General features: G+C 45.3%; 1 protein-coding gene across 1 annotated transcript; it reads right to left on the reverse strand.

Annotated features, from left to right (window-relative positions):
- Positions 1 to 11,111, reverse strand: C6H10orf53 (chromosome 6 C10orf53 homolog). The gene is made up of 3 exons (XM_045809933.2): positions 11,015 to 11,111; positions 748 to 867; positions 1 to 65 (listed from the first exon to the last, which is right to left on the reverse strand). The coding sequence occupies exons 1-3, from the start codon at positions 11,109 to 11,111 to the stop codon at positions 1 to 3; spliced, it is 282 nt and encodes a 93-aa protein (XP_045665889.1).
- Between the last annotated feature and the right edge of the window lie 2,803 nt (positions 11,112 to 13,914).

Consider the following 13,914-nt stretch of genomic DNA (forward strand, 5'->3'; position numbering starts at 1 on the left):
TCAGTAGGCATTCAGGACGGCTATCCTGGCCTCTTCACACAGCGGGTCTAGTTTACCATCACCTCCTAGGGAAATAGATAGGATTTTCTTTGGCCAGTTTTCTATACAATGCATGTCATAGAAGACATGGCTTCTGCTAGAGGTCAAGTCTCAAAGTACACAGGCACGTCAACTGTCAACTAGCCTTTAACAGAGTATGGATGGATCGCACAAGCTTTTATTTCTGAACAGAGTGCGGGATGCGCGGTGCCAGCCTGCCAGGCGGGAAGCTCTCCAGGGCCGAGAGATCCCTAGAGCCTCACTGATAATGGCACGGCCGACCGGCGTATGGACTCTTATTGTCTTAGCGAGCCTAGGTAGAATAGTCAAATGAAACAGAAACTGTTTTGGAGGCAAACCCTGATAAAACACACATTGTTAAAATGTGAAAAGAAAAAGAAAGACAAAGAAAACCCGAAACCTCTTACCCCTAAATTCCTATGATATCATTTGAAATCTAGGGCTAAAACTTCATTTTTCTTTCTGTCCCTCCTCTGTTTCCAGTGTTCTGGAAAGAAGTCCAGAGCATCAAGCATTTAACTGTGTGTGGCTTAGGACGTGCTCATGCACGTAACACAGCACAGGGTTTTGAGTAAGAATTTAAGATGCGGAAAAAAACCCAGCTTGAGTCTGGGCATCACCCACTTGAAATCGAGCACGCTTCCGAGAATGCGAAGGGCTGGTTGGGAGCAGCGCTGAAGGACTTACCAAACTCCAAGTCTTTGATGTTACAGTGGAAGACGATCTCTTCATTCACCATGAGCTCTACCACATTCCAGTCTTCTATCTTCTCCAGGATGACCTTGTGTCCATCTCTGGTCAACGCAGCTGCAAAAGATGGAGAGGGTGTGGGTAACACGGGGACAGGCTCTAGACTAACCTGATGGGCAGATGTCCTCATGGATGGCGGCAGCTGGCTTGTTCTCCAGTTGCTCCTGGCTGTGCACTGGGGGTACCTTCCTGGTGCTGCCCCAGCTGTGCCCTCGCCTTTGCTGGGAAGTACAGCCGGGGACCTGAGCAATTCAGGTTTTGGTTACAATTTACCCCAGACCCATAGGATGTGTGAAAAATATGAGATGTCTCCAGGAAGAGTTTTTGAACTTTTCTTATAGAGATGATACTCAATGTTGGAAGGGTTGTGGGGAATCAGGTGACTTCTTTTCCTGCAGGAGGGAAATATGAATTGGTCACCTTTCTGGAGGTAATTTGGCAGTATATGCCAAAAGCCTCAAGAAAATTTAGAATTACAAAAATTTAGAATTTAGAATTACAAAATGAACTAAACACTGGCCTGGGAAATTACATTTATAAGAAATGTATTTATTGTATAAATGTATAAATTACATTTATAAGAAGTAAATTACATTTATAAGAAAGCTTCCTCAGGAGAAAATAAGCAATTGAGGCAGACTTTTGTAACAAGATGTTCCTTTCTGCAGTATTACAATAGGAAATGCTTTGAATAACTTACTGTCCTAATCAGAAGAGGCTGGTCAAGCAAATGATGGTAGGTCCATATGATGAGGTTTTATTCAAACATTTCAAAAGATGTTTATGAATTTTTTTAATAGCAAGAAAAATATTTGTAACATAAGCAAACAATCAGGGTACATATATAATATTTATGAAAATACATCTTCAATACTAAGAAAAATATGTATATGTAATAGGAAAAGAAAAAGAAATAATCAGTGGGTATACCTCTGTGGTAATAGTATGTGAAACCTCTTTCTCTTTATTCTTTCAGCATTTTCCAGAGTTTCTATAATAATAAGAAACAAAATGCTTTAAAAAAAAAACAAACCTAATGAGCTAAACTTTGGAGGCTGCTTTTTGGTTATCAGTTCCTTAGAGAACAGCCACGGAAAAGTTGTTAGATCTATCCTCCGCTGTGGAAATCCAAAAACCTATGCATTTAGGAGAAATGACGTGCATTGACCATCATGGAGTCTGTGTTCTCTAACGCTGCTCTCCCCAGTTTCCTTAATATGTTCACCTGTTACATTGGTGGCAGAGTCCATGTGCTAAACCACCATCTCTGGTCATACGTTGGTGAGAATTTTGGTTAGGATGGGAAGAGGAATCAGAGGAAGGGCATGTTTATTTATTTATTTTTAAAGTCTTAGAATTGCAATCAGTTTTATGTGCAGAAAAGCAGACAGTTATGTCAGTTAATTGCATTTAATTACAGAGACAATTGCTGTTTCAAAATGTTGGCGTGTCCACTTCTTCATCTTTCAATCAGTTCAAGAACATCCAGCCCCAACTGTGAACATTTTAATTGCGTGATTTTAATTTCACTTCTGGAAAGCAACTTCAGAGAGTAACTCAGTGAGGATCTCCATTAACAAGATAGCGCTCTTCAGGCACCCAGTGGTGGCCCTAATTGACCCGGCATCAGCTAACGCCGCTCTCTACGGAACACCCGCGTCTTTTTCTGCAGCATATTTATGTTATTGTATCCTATTTAAGTGTCCTGTCTTAAACATCTTTGGAGGAAGGCACTCAGCTTGGACCAATGACTATTTCAATGAAGTGGTCCATGCAGTTGGGGATGGCCAGTGGATCTGGGGATCAGACGCTCTCCCAGCAACACCCATTCAGGAGTGGGGACGTGGACCCAGAGAGGGAAATCTGCGAGTGAGTGGGTAAGAGGCAACTTGGCCTCCAGGACCTTGGCTTTGCATTGTCAGAAGATGTTCCTGGGAAACGGACTTCAGTGTGATGGGAAGAAATCAGGAACAAACCAACTTCTCCATTCCCACCTCGTCTCTGGAGACAAGCTGTTGCCTCTACCCGACTCACACACAGCACCCACTCCCTAAGGCCTGGGGGTCCTGGAGAGGAGGAGGCACGGGTTCTGTATGCATGCTCACTGTGACTGCAGTCTAAGTCAGGGGGAGCCCCTGAGAACCCCGCTGCGGTGCTTTCCTTTCGTGCAGGGCAGGGCCCCGTCTGACTGAGTCTCCTGGAGCATCTGGCTCTGGGCTCTGTTTTATGAGAAGAGCCGCACTCTTTCACGGCAAAGTGCATCTAAGAAACAGGATTCGAGGGGTGCCTGGGTGGCGCAGTCGTTAAGTGTCTGCCTTCGGCTCAGGGCGTGATCCCAGCATTCTGGGATCGAGCCCCACATCGGGCTCCTCCGCTGGGAGCCTGCTTCTTCCTCTCCCACTCCCCCTGCTTGTGTTCCCTCTCTCGCTGGCTGTGTCTCTCTGTCAAATAAATAAATAAAATCTTAAAAAAAAAAAAAAAAAGAAACAGGATTCGATGCACCAAATGACCTACCCTCGGGAAGTCAGTGGTGCCAAATAATTAGGGTCTGCCTCACACCTGAGCCAAGGAGCCCAACAGGAAGAAATCCTCTTAAGAGAATATATCACCCTTCACTTCACCTTCTGTACGGTTCGCGAAGCATGGGCTCTCGGGGCCTTTAAGGGCTCATGTCTCCCTCGCCAACCATAGTCCGCATCCCTCCAACCCCACCAGGTGCCCGGTGTTAAAACAGCTTGTTAAATAAACGAGCTCGGTGTAATGGCGCTGGGCACCTCCAATGACTCTTTTGGACACTGAGTGACCTAAGTCTGCTTCTTATTAAAGCGATGAGCCACCTCGGAGTCCACGTCGTAGATTCACTCTCAGGACGCCTGTCCCCTTCTCATCAATCCGGGATGTGCTGAGCCCAGCTACAGGGTGGTCAGTGCAGGCTTAAGGGATCAAACTTGGAGAGGTACCAGAATTCCTGCGGCTCATCCAAATGCCATCTCTCTACATGGAGGACCCATTTTTTCCTATGAGCTGCTATGGGGTTGTCTATTCAAAGAAAGGTCAGATAAATATACTCCATGCAACAAAGTCTTTCCAAAGGCAGTGGCTAAACTCCAGCATAAATCAACCAGAAGCTGTAAGGCCACCCGCAGAAAGCCTGCCTCTTTGAAGTGGCACCTCATTCTTCAAGGGGGATCCGGGGAAAATGAAGGGACACGGAAAAGCCTCCCTCTTCTCAGCGCTGGTGGAATTGTGCACCATCTAGGATTTAAACAGAGCTAGTTAGGAAGTCCCGGCAAACAGACAGGCCTCTCCCCCTCCTCTGCTCGGCACAGTTGCAGGGCTGAGGACCATTACCGTGTGCAGCTAATGCGGGGCTGGGGTGGGAGAACGGCACAGAGAGCATCTTGGCTAACTAAGGGCAGATCCTATCTTTATGGGTCCATTCCAATTCCTTTCCCTTCCTTTTAGCAGGTCATTCGGCAGACTTCATTCGGGGCAGCAGACAAGGAGCAACCATGGCCAGGGAATTACTTTGGACTTGTTGTTAAGCATTAGTTCAAGTTCATCAATACTGAGGCCGTAGGAGAAACATTTTTGCTGAACTGTTGTAATTTGTGGGTCATAAGGAATGAACAAAAATTTTCAGATTCTGTAAGGCACAGTAAGTTCAGGAAAGATCAGGCATATTTCCAAAGCCAGCAGGGCTATGGGACATGATAAAGGGCTATGATTTTCCAAGAAACGTACGGAATTCAGATGCAGATTTTACAGAGGAGGACGTACAAATACACCACTCTGTGCGTGGTGTGATGTTCAGTAGTGACCCTAAAGTGGTGGACGGAGTTGGGGGGACAGATGGGGCAGCAGACCCGTCCTGCTTTGCTTTTGCTAGCACCCGGGCATTTGTCACGGGCCCTCAGTAAATGCTGGCTGCTGGCATTATATGAATTATCATTCAGGGGCACACAAACTAACTTTAAAAATCAACCACCTGCTGGTTGTATCCAGTGCTCTTCTCCTTCAGCCATAAAAAGTCTCCCCTCGATCTTCTCAAGATACTCCTTCCCCTCCCCTACTGTGGGAAGAGCTGCTTGTGCTCTTGGCCTCCTCATCCCTCCCAGCTTTCTACCTCCTGCAGACGGAGGCTTCAGCCCACCTTTGCTTGACCCTGTGCTCTCAGACGTGGGGACCCACCAGCACGTTCAGTGGCTCACTCAGTTCTCCTACCCCTCTTAGCCGATCGACACCCTGACTTATCCCCTTTTTTCTTTAAAATACTTTTTGGGGCGCCTGGGTGGCTCAGTTGGTTAAGTGTGTGCCTTCGGCTCAGGTCATGATCCCGGGGTCCAGGGATCGCGTTCGGCATTGGGCTCCCTGCTCAGCAAGGAGTCTGCTTCTCCCTTTGCCATTCCACCCTCACCCCTCTGCTCATGGTCGCTCGCTCTCTAGCAAAAATAAATAAATAAAATCTTAAATAAAATAAAATAAAATAAAACAAAATCCTTTTGCTGGTTAAAAAGAAACCCAAATTATTTTAAACTCTAAAATTTTATCAGATTATAAATGTCATGTAGGCCCAAGGTTTTTTAAAAAACCTTGAAATTACAGGACAAAAGTTTTTAAATCACCCATACTGGTTCCTCTCCCCTTCTCTCTTTGTCATTTCAGTGGAAATGGGATCACAGCATAACTGGAATTCAGGAACACACCCTATTCCCTTACCGCTGTGGCTGTGTCATGGTGTCGCTGTGTCGCGGTGACCCAGCCCCACGAATACACACGGATCTGTGGCACTGCACTTCATGGGATGGACGGACTACAGTTTTATTCGAGACAGTCCTTTCTCTGGTTGCTCTCAATTCCTCCCTATCAGCAAGAACATGGCAGGAAACATTCCTGGGAACGCCTCTGTGTACATGTGTGAGCAACGGAATAGCCGGGTTCTGCAGTACACGGTTAAATTTTAAGACACCGTCAAGTTGCCCTCTGAAGTTTCTGTGCCATTTTACCTTCTCATCCCGTCTTTGAGAACACTTTTTTCTATGTCCTTCATCAACCACGAATTATCTTGTTCTAGAAATGACTCCTACTTCACAGTTTGGGGCCCATTAGCCATTTTCTGCCTGAAATCCTCATCTCACTGGCCTCCCCCTGGGTTCTCTCCTACCTCTGAGGGGCCACTGCCAAGGTCCTGCTGTCTGCTAGTTCTGTCTTTGTTTGCTTTCTCCCCAAGTCTCACCTCCTGTGGATCCAGTGTTCAGCTCCATTCAGTTTTATTTTAACTGATGTTTCACGACCCTTAACATATACCTGCCACGGGGGCGCCTGGGTGGCTCATTCGGTTAAGTGTCTGACTCCGTTTCAGCTCAGGTCATGATCTCAGGGTCCTGAGATGGAGCCCCACAACAAGCTCCACACTCAGCGGTGAGTCTCCTTTTCCCTCTCCCTCCCCCTGTGCCCCACCCCCTCCCCCTGTGCTCCTCCCCCTGCCTGTGCACACGTGTGCACACTCTCTTTCAAAAATAAATAAATAAATAAATAAATAAATAAATAAATAAATAAAATCTTTAAAAAATAAAGATATACCTGGCACAGTCCACTGGGACAGAGCAGAAAACAGAAGAGACAAGAACACCTGCTCCCCTGAAACACACATCCTGGGGGAAGAGAAGGATAATGAGGTAAACAGGAGAAGTGTACGTTTCACCTAGAAAGAGATGAATTCATGAAGTATGAGGGCATAGAAAAAGACTGTGCTCAAATTCATGAGCACTGGGGAGAAAGAAAACAGGAAGGAAGGGAGGTAGGGAAGAGGGAGGCAGAGGGAGGTGTTGACATTTTCGATGGGGATGTTCAAGGAGTGCCCGTGGATGAAGGTGGTTTTTGAGAAACACCCAGGGGCCGTGAGAGGGTAAAGAGTGAGGACTAGCAGGCATCTGGAGAAAGAGCATTCCAGGTGGAACAACTGCCAAACCCCAAGGCCAAAGTGCACCAGGGGTTCACAGGCCAGTGAGGAGGCCAGTGTGGCTGCAGAAGAGAGAGTAAGGGGAGGGAGTGGGTAGTGGTGGGGGAAATGAAGTCAGGGAGGACACTAGGAGCCTGGTAGGCCACTGTAAGCCTTTGGCTTCTCCCTTGAGTGAGCTGGGAGCCACCAGGATGTTCTTGGAGGCACAGGTCATGCTCTGACTCAAGCTTAGAGGCATCAGCTGGCTTTGGTGCTCAGGACAGACTGCAGGGGACAAGGGTGGTCACAGGGAGCTCAGGAAAGAGGCCAGGGCACTGGTCCAGGCAGGAGATGATGGTGCCCGTGATGAGTGTGAGGCAAAGAGAGGACAGAAAGATGCCTGTGACACGAACAGACATTTCTCCAAAGAAGATACATGCATACAAACGGCTAACAGACACTGAAAAATGCCCCGCATCACTCACCATCGAGGAAATACAAATCAAAACCACAACGAGATACCATCTCATACCGATCAGAATGCCTAAAATTAACAACTCAGAAAACAACAGATGTTGGCAAGGATGCGGAGAAAGGGGAACCCTCTTACACTGTTGGTGGGAATGCAAACCGGTGCAGCCACTCTGGAAAAGAGGATGGAGGTTCCTCGACAAGTTAAAAATAGACCTACCCTATAATTCGGCAATTGCGCTACTGGGTATTTACCCCAAAATACAAATGCAGTGATCTGAAGGGACACCTGCACCCCAATGTTCATAGCAGCAATGACCACAATAGCCAAACTATGGAAAGAGCCTAGATATCCATTGCAGATGAATAGATAAAGAAGATGTGGTGTATATATATACAATGGAATATTACTCAGCCATCAGAAAGAACGAAATCTTGCCATTTGCAACAACGTGGATGGAGCTAGAGGGTATTATGCTGAACGAAGTAAGTCAGTCAGGAAAGACAAATACCATATGATTTCACTCATATGTGGAATTTAAAAAGCAAAACAGATGAACGTAGGAGAAAGGAAGGAAAAGCAAAATAAGATGAAAACAGAGAGGAAGGCAAACCACAAGACTCTTAATTCTAGGAAACAAACAGAGGGCTGTTGGAGGGGACGTGGGTGGGGGATGGGGTAACTGTGTGATCAGCATCAAGGAGGACATGTGATGTAATGAGCCCTGGGTGTTATATGCAACTGATGAATCACTAAATTCTATCCCTGAAACTAATAATACATTATATGTTAACTAAATCGAATTTAAATTAAAAATTAAAAAAAAAAAGAAAGATGCCTGCAAGCATTTTGGCTTGAGTAACTGAAAGACTGGAGTGTGTGCACTAAGATGGGGAGAAGGCAGGAGCGGCTGGGGTGGGCTGGGTATTAAGAGGCCAGTTTAGAGACTTCGGACATATTAGTCTGAGATGCTTACTGACCCTCCCAATGACAATGAGAGGTCCTCATTGGAGAGAGAAGTTTGGGAGCCATTAGCAGATAGATGTCATTTACAGTCACAACTACTGGGGACACCTGGGTGGCTCGGTTGGTTGAGTGTCTGCCTTCGGCTCCATTCATGGCCCCAGGGTCCTGGCACCCTCTCCCACAGGCTCCCTGCTCAGTGGGGAGCCTGGTTCTCCCTCTCCCGCTCCTCCTGATTGTGCTCTCTCTCTCTATTAAATAAATAAATAAATAAATAAATAAATAAATAAATAAATAAATAAATATAATCTTTTAAAAAAATAAAGTCACAACTACTTCTGACCCCAAGCAGTCTTTAGTAATCAGGTAGTCAGTCCTTTTTGTCTTTCTCTGAACTTCAGAATTTAATTTCTAATCTCTTCATATTTCTTAATAATCTGTCTTCTCTCACTTCCCCTCCCCAAATCTCTTCTTTCAGAATTGGCCTCTGAATGTACATCCTTAATCTCATCATTCTTTAGCTCAAGAAATTTTGCTGGCTCCCTGTTGTCCAGGGTGAAACAGGCTTGACTCTCTCTTTGCATAAGTCCTCTAGCCTGACCCAGCAGCTTGCCGCTCCCCAGCACGCCCCAAGCTGCTCCCTCCTCCCCCTCCTAGTAACCCCCCCATAATAAGAATGCTTGTTGAGCGTTTACTATGTGCAGGAATGGTATTCATGGCTCTGTGTGCGTTTTCCCATTGGAATCTCGCATCAGTGAGGTAGGGATCTGCTCCCATTTTACCAACAACTAAACTGAGGTTCGGAAAGGTAAAATAACTTGATCTTGACTTTGGCCATACAGCTACTAAATGGTGGAGACAAATTCAAAAGGAGATTGGTTGGACTTCAGAGTCCTTGTACTTGATCTCTGCTCTGCCAGCAGTGCCAAGAATGCAAGTAGGAGACAAGTGACCAGAGGTGACCCGTTGAATCAATGGGATTTGTGTACAAACTATATGGAAAGCCCCCCCACAGCCTCAATACTTGTAAATTGTACGTTATAACAAATGCTTATTTATGCGTTCTCCTTTAATATAATTCTTGGTATGTAAATGATCTAATTGAACTCTATAGAGTCGTGCTGATTATGGCAGCAGCAAGAAACATAATTAAAAAGGGTCTGCAGACAGCTGCAAAACGGTGGAGTGGGCACTCCGAACTCCCATTCCTCCACAGAGAAGTTAAAAAAACCACCAGAAAACTGAGAACCCACTTCGTCAGAACTCTGCAAAATAGTCAAAGTTGGCAAAAGAGTAAAATGCTGAGTCAAGACAAAGGCAACTTGAAAGCGGTAAGAGAGCCTTGCAGCCTCTTAACTTGCCCTTGTCCCACCTCCTCCCCGGCTTGCTGGTAGCCTGGCAGGTGGCAGCCCCTGCCCCCCCGTGTGGGCCCTGGTTCCTGTGTCTTGTTTGCAGATTCCCGTGTTTGTCTGTGCCGGCCTGTCCGGGGGCTAGCTCAGGGACTGGCACAAGGCCCTTGTCTCTGGTTCACCTAATGTGGACCGCACACAGGGCGGAAAAGCCGAGGGCAGCGTGAGGGCCAATGAACAATGCATAGCTGTCTGGGCTACAGCGAACCTCAGCAACCCCGAGAGAGAAAGCTGGTGAGAAGGTTTCATTGGGACATTAGAGCATTTTAAAGCACTGAGGATTCAGTCCTGGGCTCTCCTCTCATTCTGTATGTTGTCCCCAAATCCGTAACTCAGACCTTCCTATCTCTAGCTCAGACTTTTTCTCTGAACTCCAGAACTGCAGAGCTAACTCAGTATGTCCATCGACGTATGGCTGAAAAATGAGCATGGTCCTCCAATCGTGGTCCCTCTGTGGTGTCCTTGGTTTTAGTGTCAAGCACTGCCACCCATCAGCCCGTCACTCAAGCCAGACACTGACTGGATCTGGAGGATGTCCTCCTGACCCTCGCCTCCCATCTCTATCCTCCAAGGAAGTACCATTCCTCTTACTTTAATGCACCCCCTCTTATGGCCATCCAGGTCCAAACTACTCTCGTCTCTCCCCTGGACCACCCCGAAGTCTCTTGACTTGTCTCTTTGCTTCCATTCTTGGCCCCCCTCTGATCTGCTCTCCGCACAGCAGCCATGGTTTCAGCCTCCTGCCTGAAGCTTTCATACGGCTGTGCAGATCTGTCCCTGTCTACCTCTCCAGCCTCATCCTCCCAACTGTTCAACAAATACATCCTTTGTCCATGCTTCAGCCTCTGCCGCTCCTCTGTCTGGCATGCTCTTTCTTCTCTTTACCTGGTGGTTTTCTCCTTACTCTTTAAAGCTCAACTCAAGTAAAATTCTAGTGACTAAACCTTTCCAGATCTCCCCCTCTCCCCTCCAGTTATGGCCAGTGGCAGGTCCCACTATGCTTGTGTTCCTCTGTTGGAGGTCCGGGCACAACTCTCAACTAGTCATCAACAATGAGAAGGCCACTTTAAGGGCATCTATCTTTGTTCACCAGAGTGTCCCCGGTACCTGGAAGAGTGTCCAACACACATTAGGTGCTCAGGAAAGGGTTGTTGCATGATCGAAGCTGAAGGTATAGACTCTCCACCATTCTCCAGCCATATGACCTTGGAAAAGTCGCTTAATGTTCTTGATCTTCAGTGTCCCAATGTGTAAAGCAGGGTGTGTAATCCCTCCTATTCAAACAACTTGTGTGAACTTGGTGTGGGTCCCGGGAAGGAAGGAGGTACAGGCAGAGGGCACGGCCCGCTCTGGTGTTCAGAGGCTGGGGTGCACCTGGACACATGCATTTTGGGTGGCCTGGGGCGCTCGGCTGCCCACCTTGCAGGCCCTCTAGGCGGAAGGTGCGGTACTCCACAGACAGGCCGACGGCACTGTACGGCCCGTAGCGAATGATGACCACCGCGTCCCTCGGCATGGCCGGCCGCTAACACTGGCCAAAGCGCAACACACACTGCTAGGCAACTGCTCTGCAGGCCCTTGCGAGTGGGTGTGGCCACGCGGGGTGGGCGGGGGCATGGCCGGTAGGGGTGGGACCAGAGGATCCTCCCCCAAGTCCGGTGCTGGGTGCCTGCGTGGGGGCCCGGGATGAGGAATGTCCCTTTCTGGATATCTGCACCGCCACCTCCGGGGTGCAAGAAGGGTGTGGTGGTCGTCAGAGGCGACCTGCTTTCTCACCCTCACAGCCAGGTAAACGGGGTATTTCCGCCCGGTGTGGCAAGTGTTAATGAAAAACAACAATAGCCAACATTTATAGCCGGTTACAGAAAGTATGTGTCATGTGACATGCTAAGCACTTTCCGTATATTATCTCATTTAACCATTTTACCATCCTTATGAAGTAGGCTGTATCTTCTACTTTGTATTTACAAAACTGAGGCTCAGAAGGGCCAAACAACCTTCCCAGGCAAGCCAGGGGTGTATAGAAGGGACTGGAAACCATTGTAAGATGCCTGTCTGTAGGCTTCTTTTTATGTATCTTGCCTGGGATTTGTTGAGATTCTTGAAACTGAATTTAAGTCCTTCATCTGTTTTTGGAAAAATGTGAGTCATTATCTCCTCTCATATTGCTTCTGGTTCCGTTTTCTCGCCTTTCAGGGACTTCAGTTAAATACATGCTATACTTTCTGACCGCTTCTGTGTTTTCTCTCTTTTCATTCTTCTTTTCGATTATGTGTATATATGTCTGCACACCTTCATTTTTACCTGTAATCCAGTTTGCTAATTTTCTCTGTAGCCATGTCTTAACTGCTGTTAAAATCAAAATGGTTGTTTTTTTCAGTTATTTATTTTTTTAATTCTAGAATTTTAGTTTGATCCTTTTTCAAATCTGCTGTGCCACCTTCTGTAGTTTTCAGTTTCTTGCCAAGTTTTTTAGGTTTGAGATTATCTTCTTGATCATTGTAAAGATACTTTGTAATAGTCTGTGCTTGAGAATTCCACTATCTGGAGACCCCGTGTGTCTGTTTCTGTTGTTATTTCTTCTGGAGTCTGCTTATTTTGTGTAGAGTTCTTGGTTTAATTTAATTGTGTACTGGACATTGTATTACAAATGTTATTTGTAGGAACAATTTGAGGCCAAGGGTGGTGTTATCTTCCTCTACAGAGAAAGTTCCTGGTAACACCAGCAACCCAGGATCATCTTAATGCAATTTCAGGGTTTGAGATTATCTGAGCCATCCAGATGGCTTGAAACCTGGCTGCAGGCCATGTGGAGGTTGGTTTGTTTGTATTTTATCTTCATTCCTGCCCCAAAGAGGGTGGTAGCTTGCCAGGATTCCCCCGGGGTAGTGCTGGACTCCAATTTTTGTATGCCTAACCCTGCAAAGACTCAAAAATTGCATCTCATTTTCTAGGTTGCCCGTTCAAGATCACTAAATAGCCCCAGAGTAAAAGCATATCCAGTACTTTGCTTTCTTACTCTCATCCTCTCCCTGCTCTTGATCTAGTGAGCTCTTTTGTGATTTAAGAAGATTTAAAAAAATATATATGCCAGGGGTGCTGGGGTGGCTCAGTCAGTTGAGCATCTGCCTTTTGGTTTCGGCTCAGGTCATGATCTCAGGGTCGTGGGATTGAGCCCCATGTTGGGCTCCACGCTCAGCAGGGAGTCTGCTTGAGAGTCTGTCCTTCCCTCTCCATCTGCCTCTTCCCCTGCTCCCTCTTTCTCTCTCAAATAAATAAATAAATCTTTTAAAAAATATACATATATGCCAGATTTTTAAAGATGTCTTCTATAGGAAGCTTTGTCTGAATTAACTAGTCTACCATTATCAGAGACAGAAGATTTCCTGTTGAGAGTTTTGCCGGAGTTGCATTGAATCTAGAGATCAATTTGGGAAAAATTAACATCTTTCTAAGGCATTCATATGCATTATCTTGAAATACCTCTCCCTTATTTAGATCTTCTTCAGTGTCTTTCAATACATTAATATATGTATTATAATTATAATTATCTGTGTATAGATCTTCATGTCTTTTGTTAGATTTATTGCTAGGTTCTATTATAAATCAAGTATTGTGTGTTGTGATTTTATTGTTTGTTGCTGGTGTGTGAAATAAAATTGACATTTTAATATTGATTTTATATAAACAACCTTGATCTTTTTAATTGATTTGTTAATTTATTTACAGATGCTTTTGGATTTTCTAAATGGACAATCATACTGTCTGCAAACGATGATAGCTTTTTTCTTTTATTAAGCCTGTCTTTCTTTTTCTTATTTTATTGCACAAGTTAGAACCTCTAGTGCAATGATGAATAGAAATGGAAATAGTGCATATCTTCTCTTTATTCTACATTTCCCTATTTAGGATGATGTATATTGTATGTTTTACATAGGTGTTCTATGTCAAGCTAATTTCTAGTTCCTTTTACAATGAGTTTTTTAAAAAATTATGAATGACTGTTGAATTTTACTGAATGCATTTTAATGATCTATTAGAGCGATCCTTTATTTTTATTCTTTCAGCTGTTCGTGAGTAAATAACATTTAGTGATTTTCTTTTTTTAAAGTTTTTATTTTTAATTTCAGTTGCTTAACATACAATGTCATATTCGTTTCAGGTGTACAATATAGTGATTCAACACTTGCGTACATCACCAGTGCTCATCATCTAATATTAAACTACCTTGCACTCTTGGATAAACCTGACTTGGTCATGGGTGTCTTATCTCTTTTATACACTGTTAGAATGTGTTTGCTACTGTTTCATTTAGGATT

Source organism: Ursus americanus, chromosome 6 (genome assembly GCF_024610735.1).
Source record: "Ursus americanus isolate L20-20 chromosome 6, mUrsAme1.1.p, whole genome shotgun sequence".
NCBI lineage: Eukaryota > Metazoa > Chordata > Mammalia > Carnivora > Ursidae > Ursus > Ursus americanus.

What these genes read in the sequence shown, in the direction of transcription:
- C6H10orf53 (XM_045809933.2), bottom strand. Translation starts at nt 11,111, where the DNA reads ATGCCGAGGGACGCGGTGGTCATCATTCGCTACGGGCCGTACAGTGCC. An exon ending in CCGCCTAGAGGGCCTGCAAG is followed by an intron (nt 868 to 11,014) that starts GTGGGCAGCCGA and finishes CATCTTTTGCAG; the next exon opens with CTGCGTTGACCAGAGATGGA. An exon ending in CATCAAAGACTTGGAGTTTG is followed by an intron (nt 66 to 747) that starts GTAAGTCCTTCA and finishes CTATTTCCCTAG; the next exon opens with GAGGTGATGGTAAACTAGAC.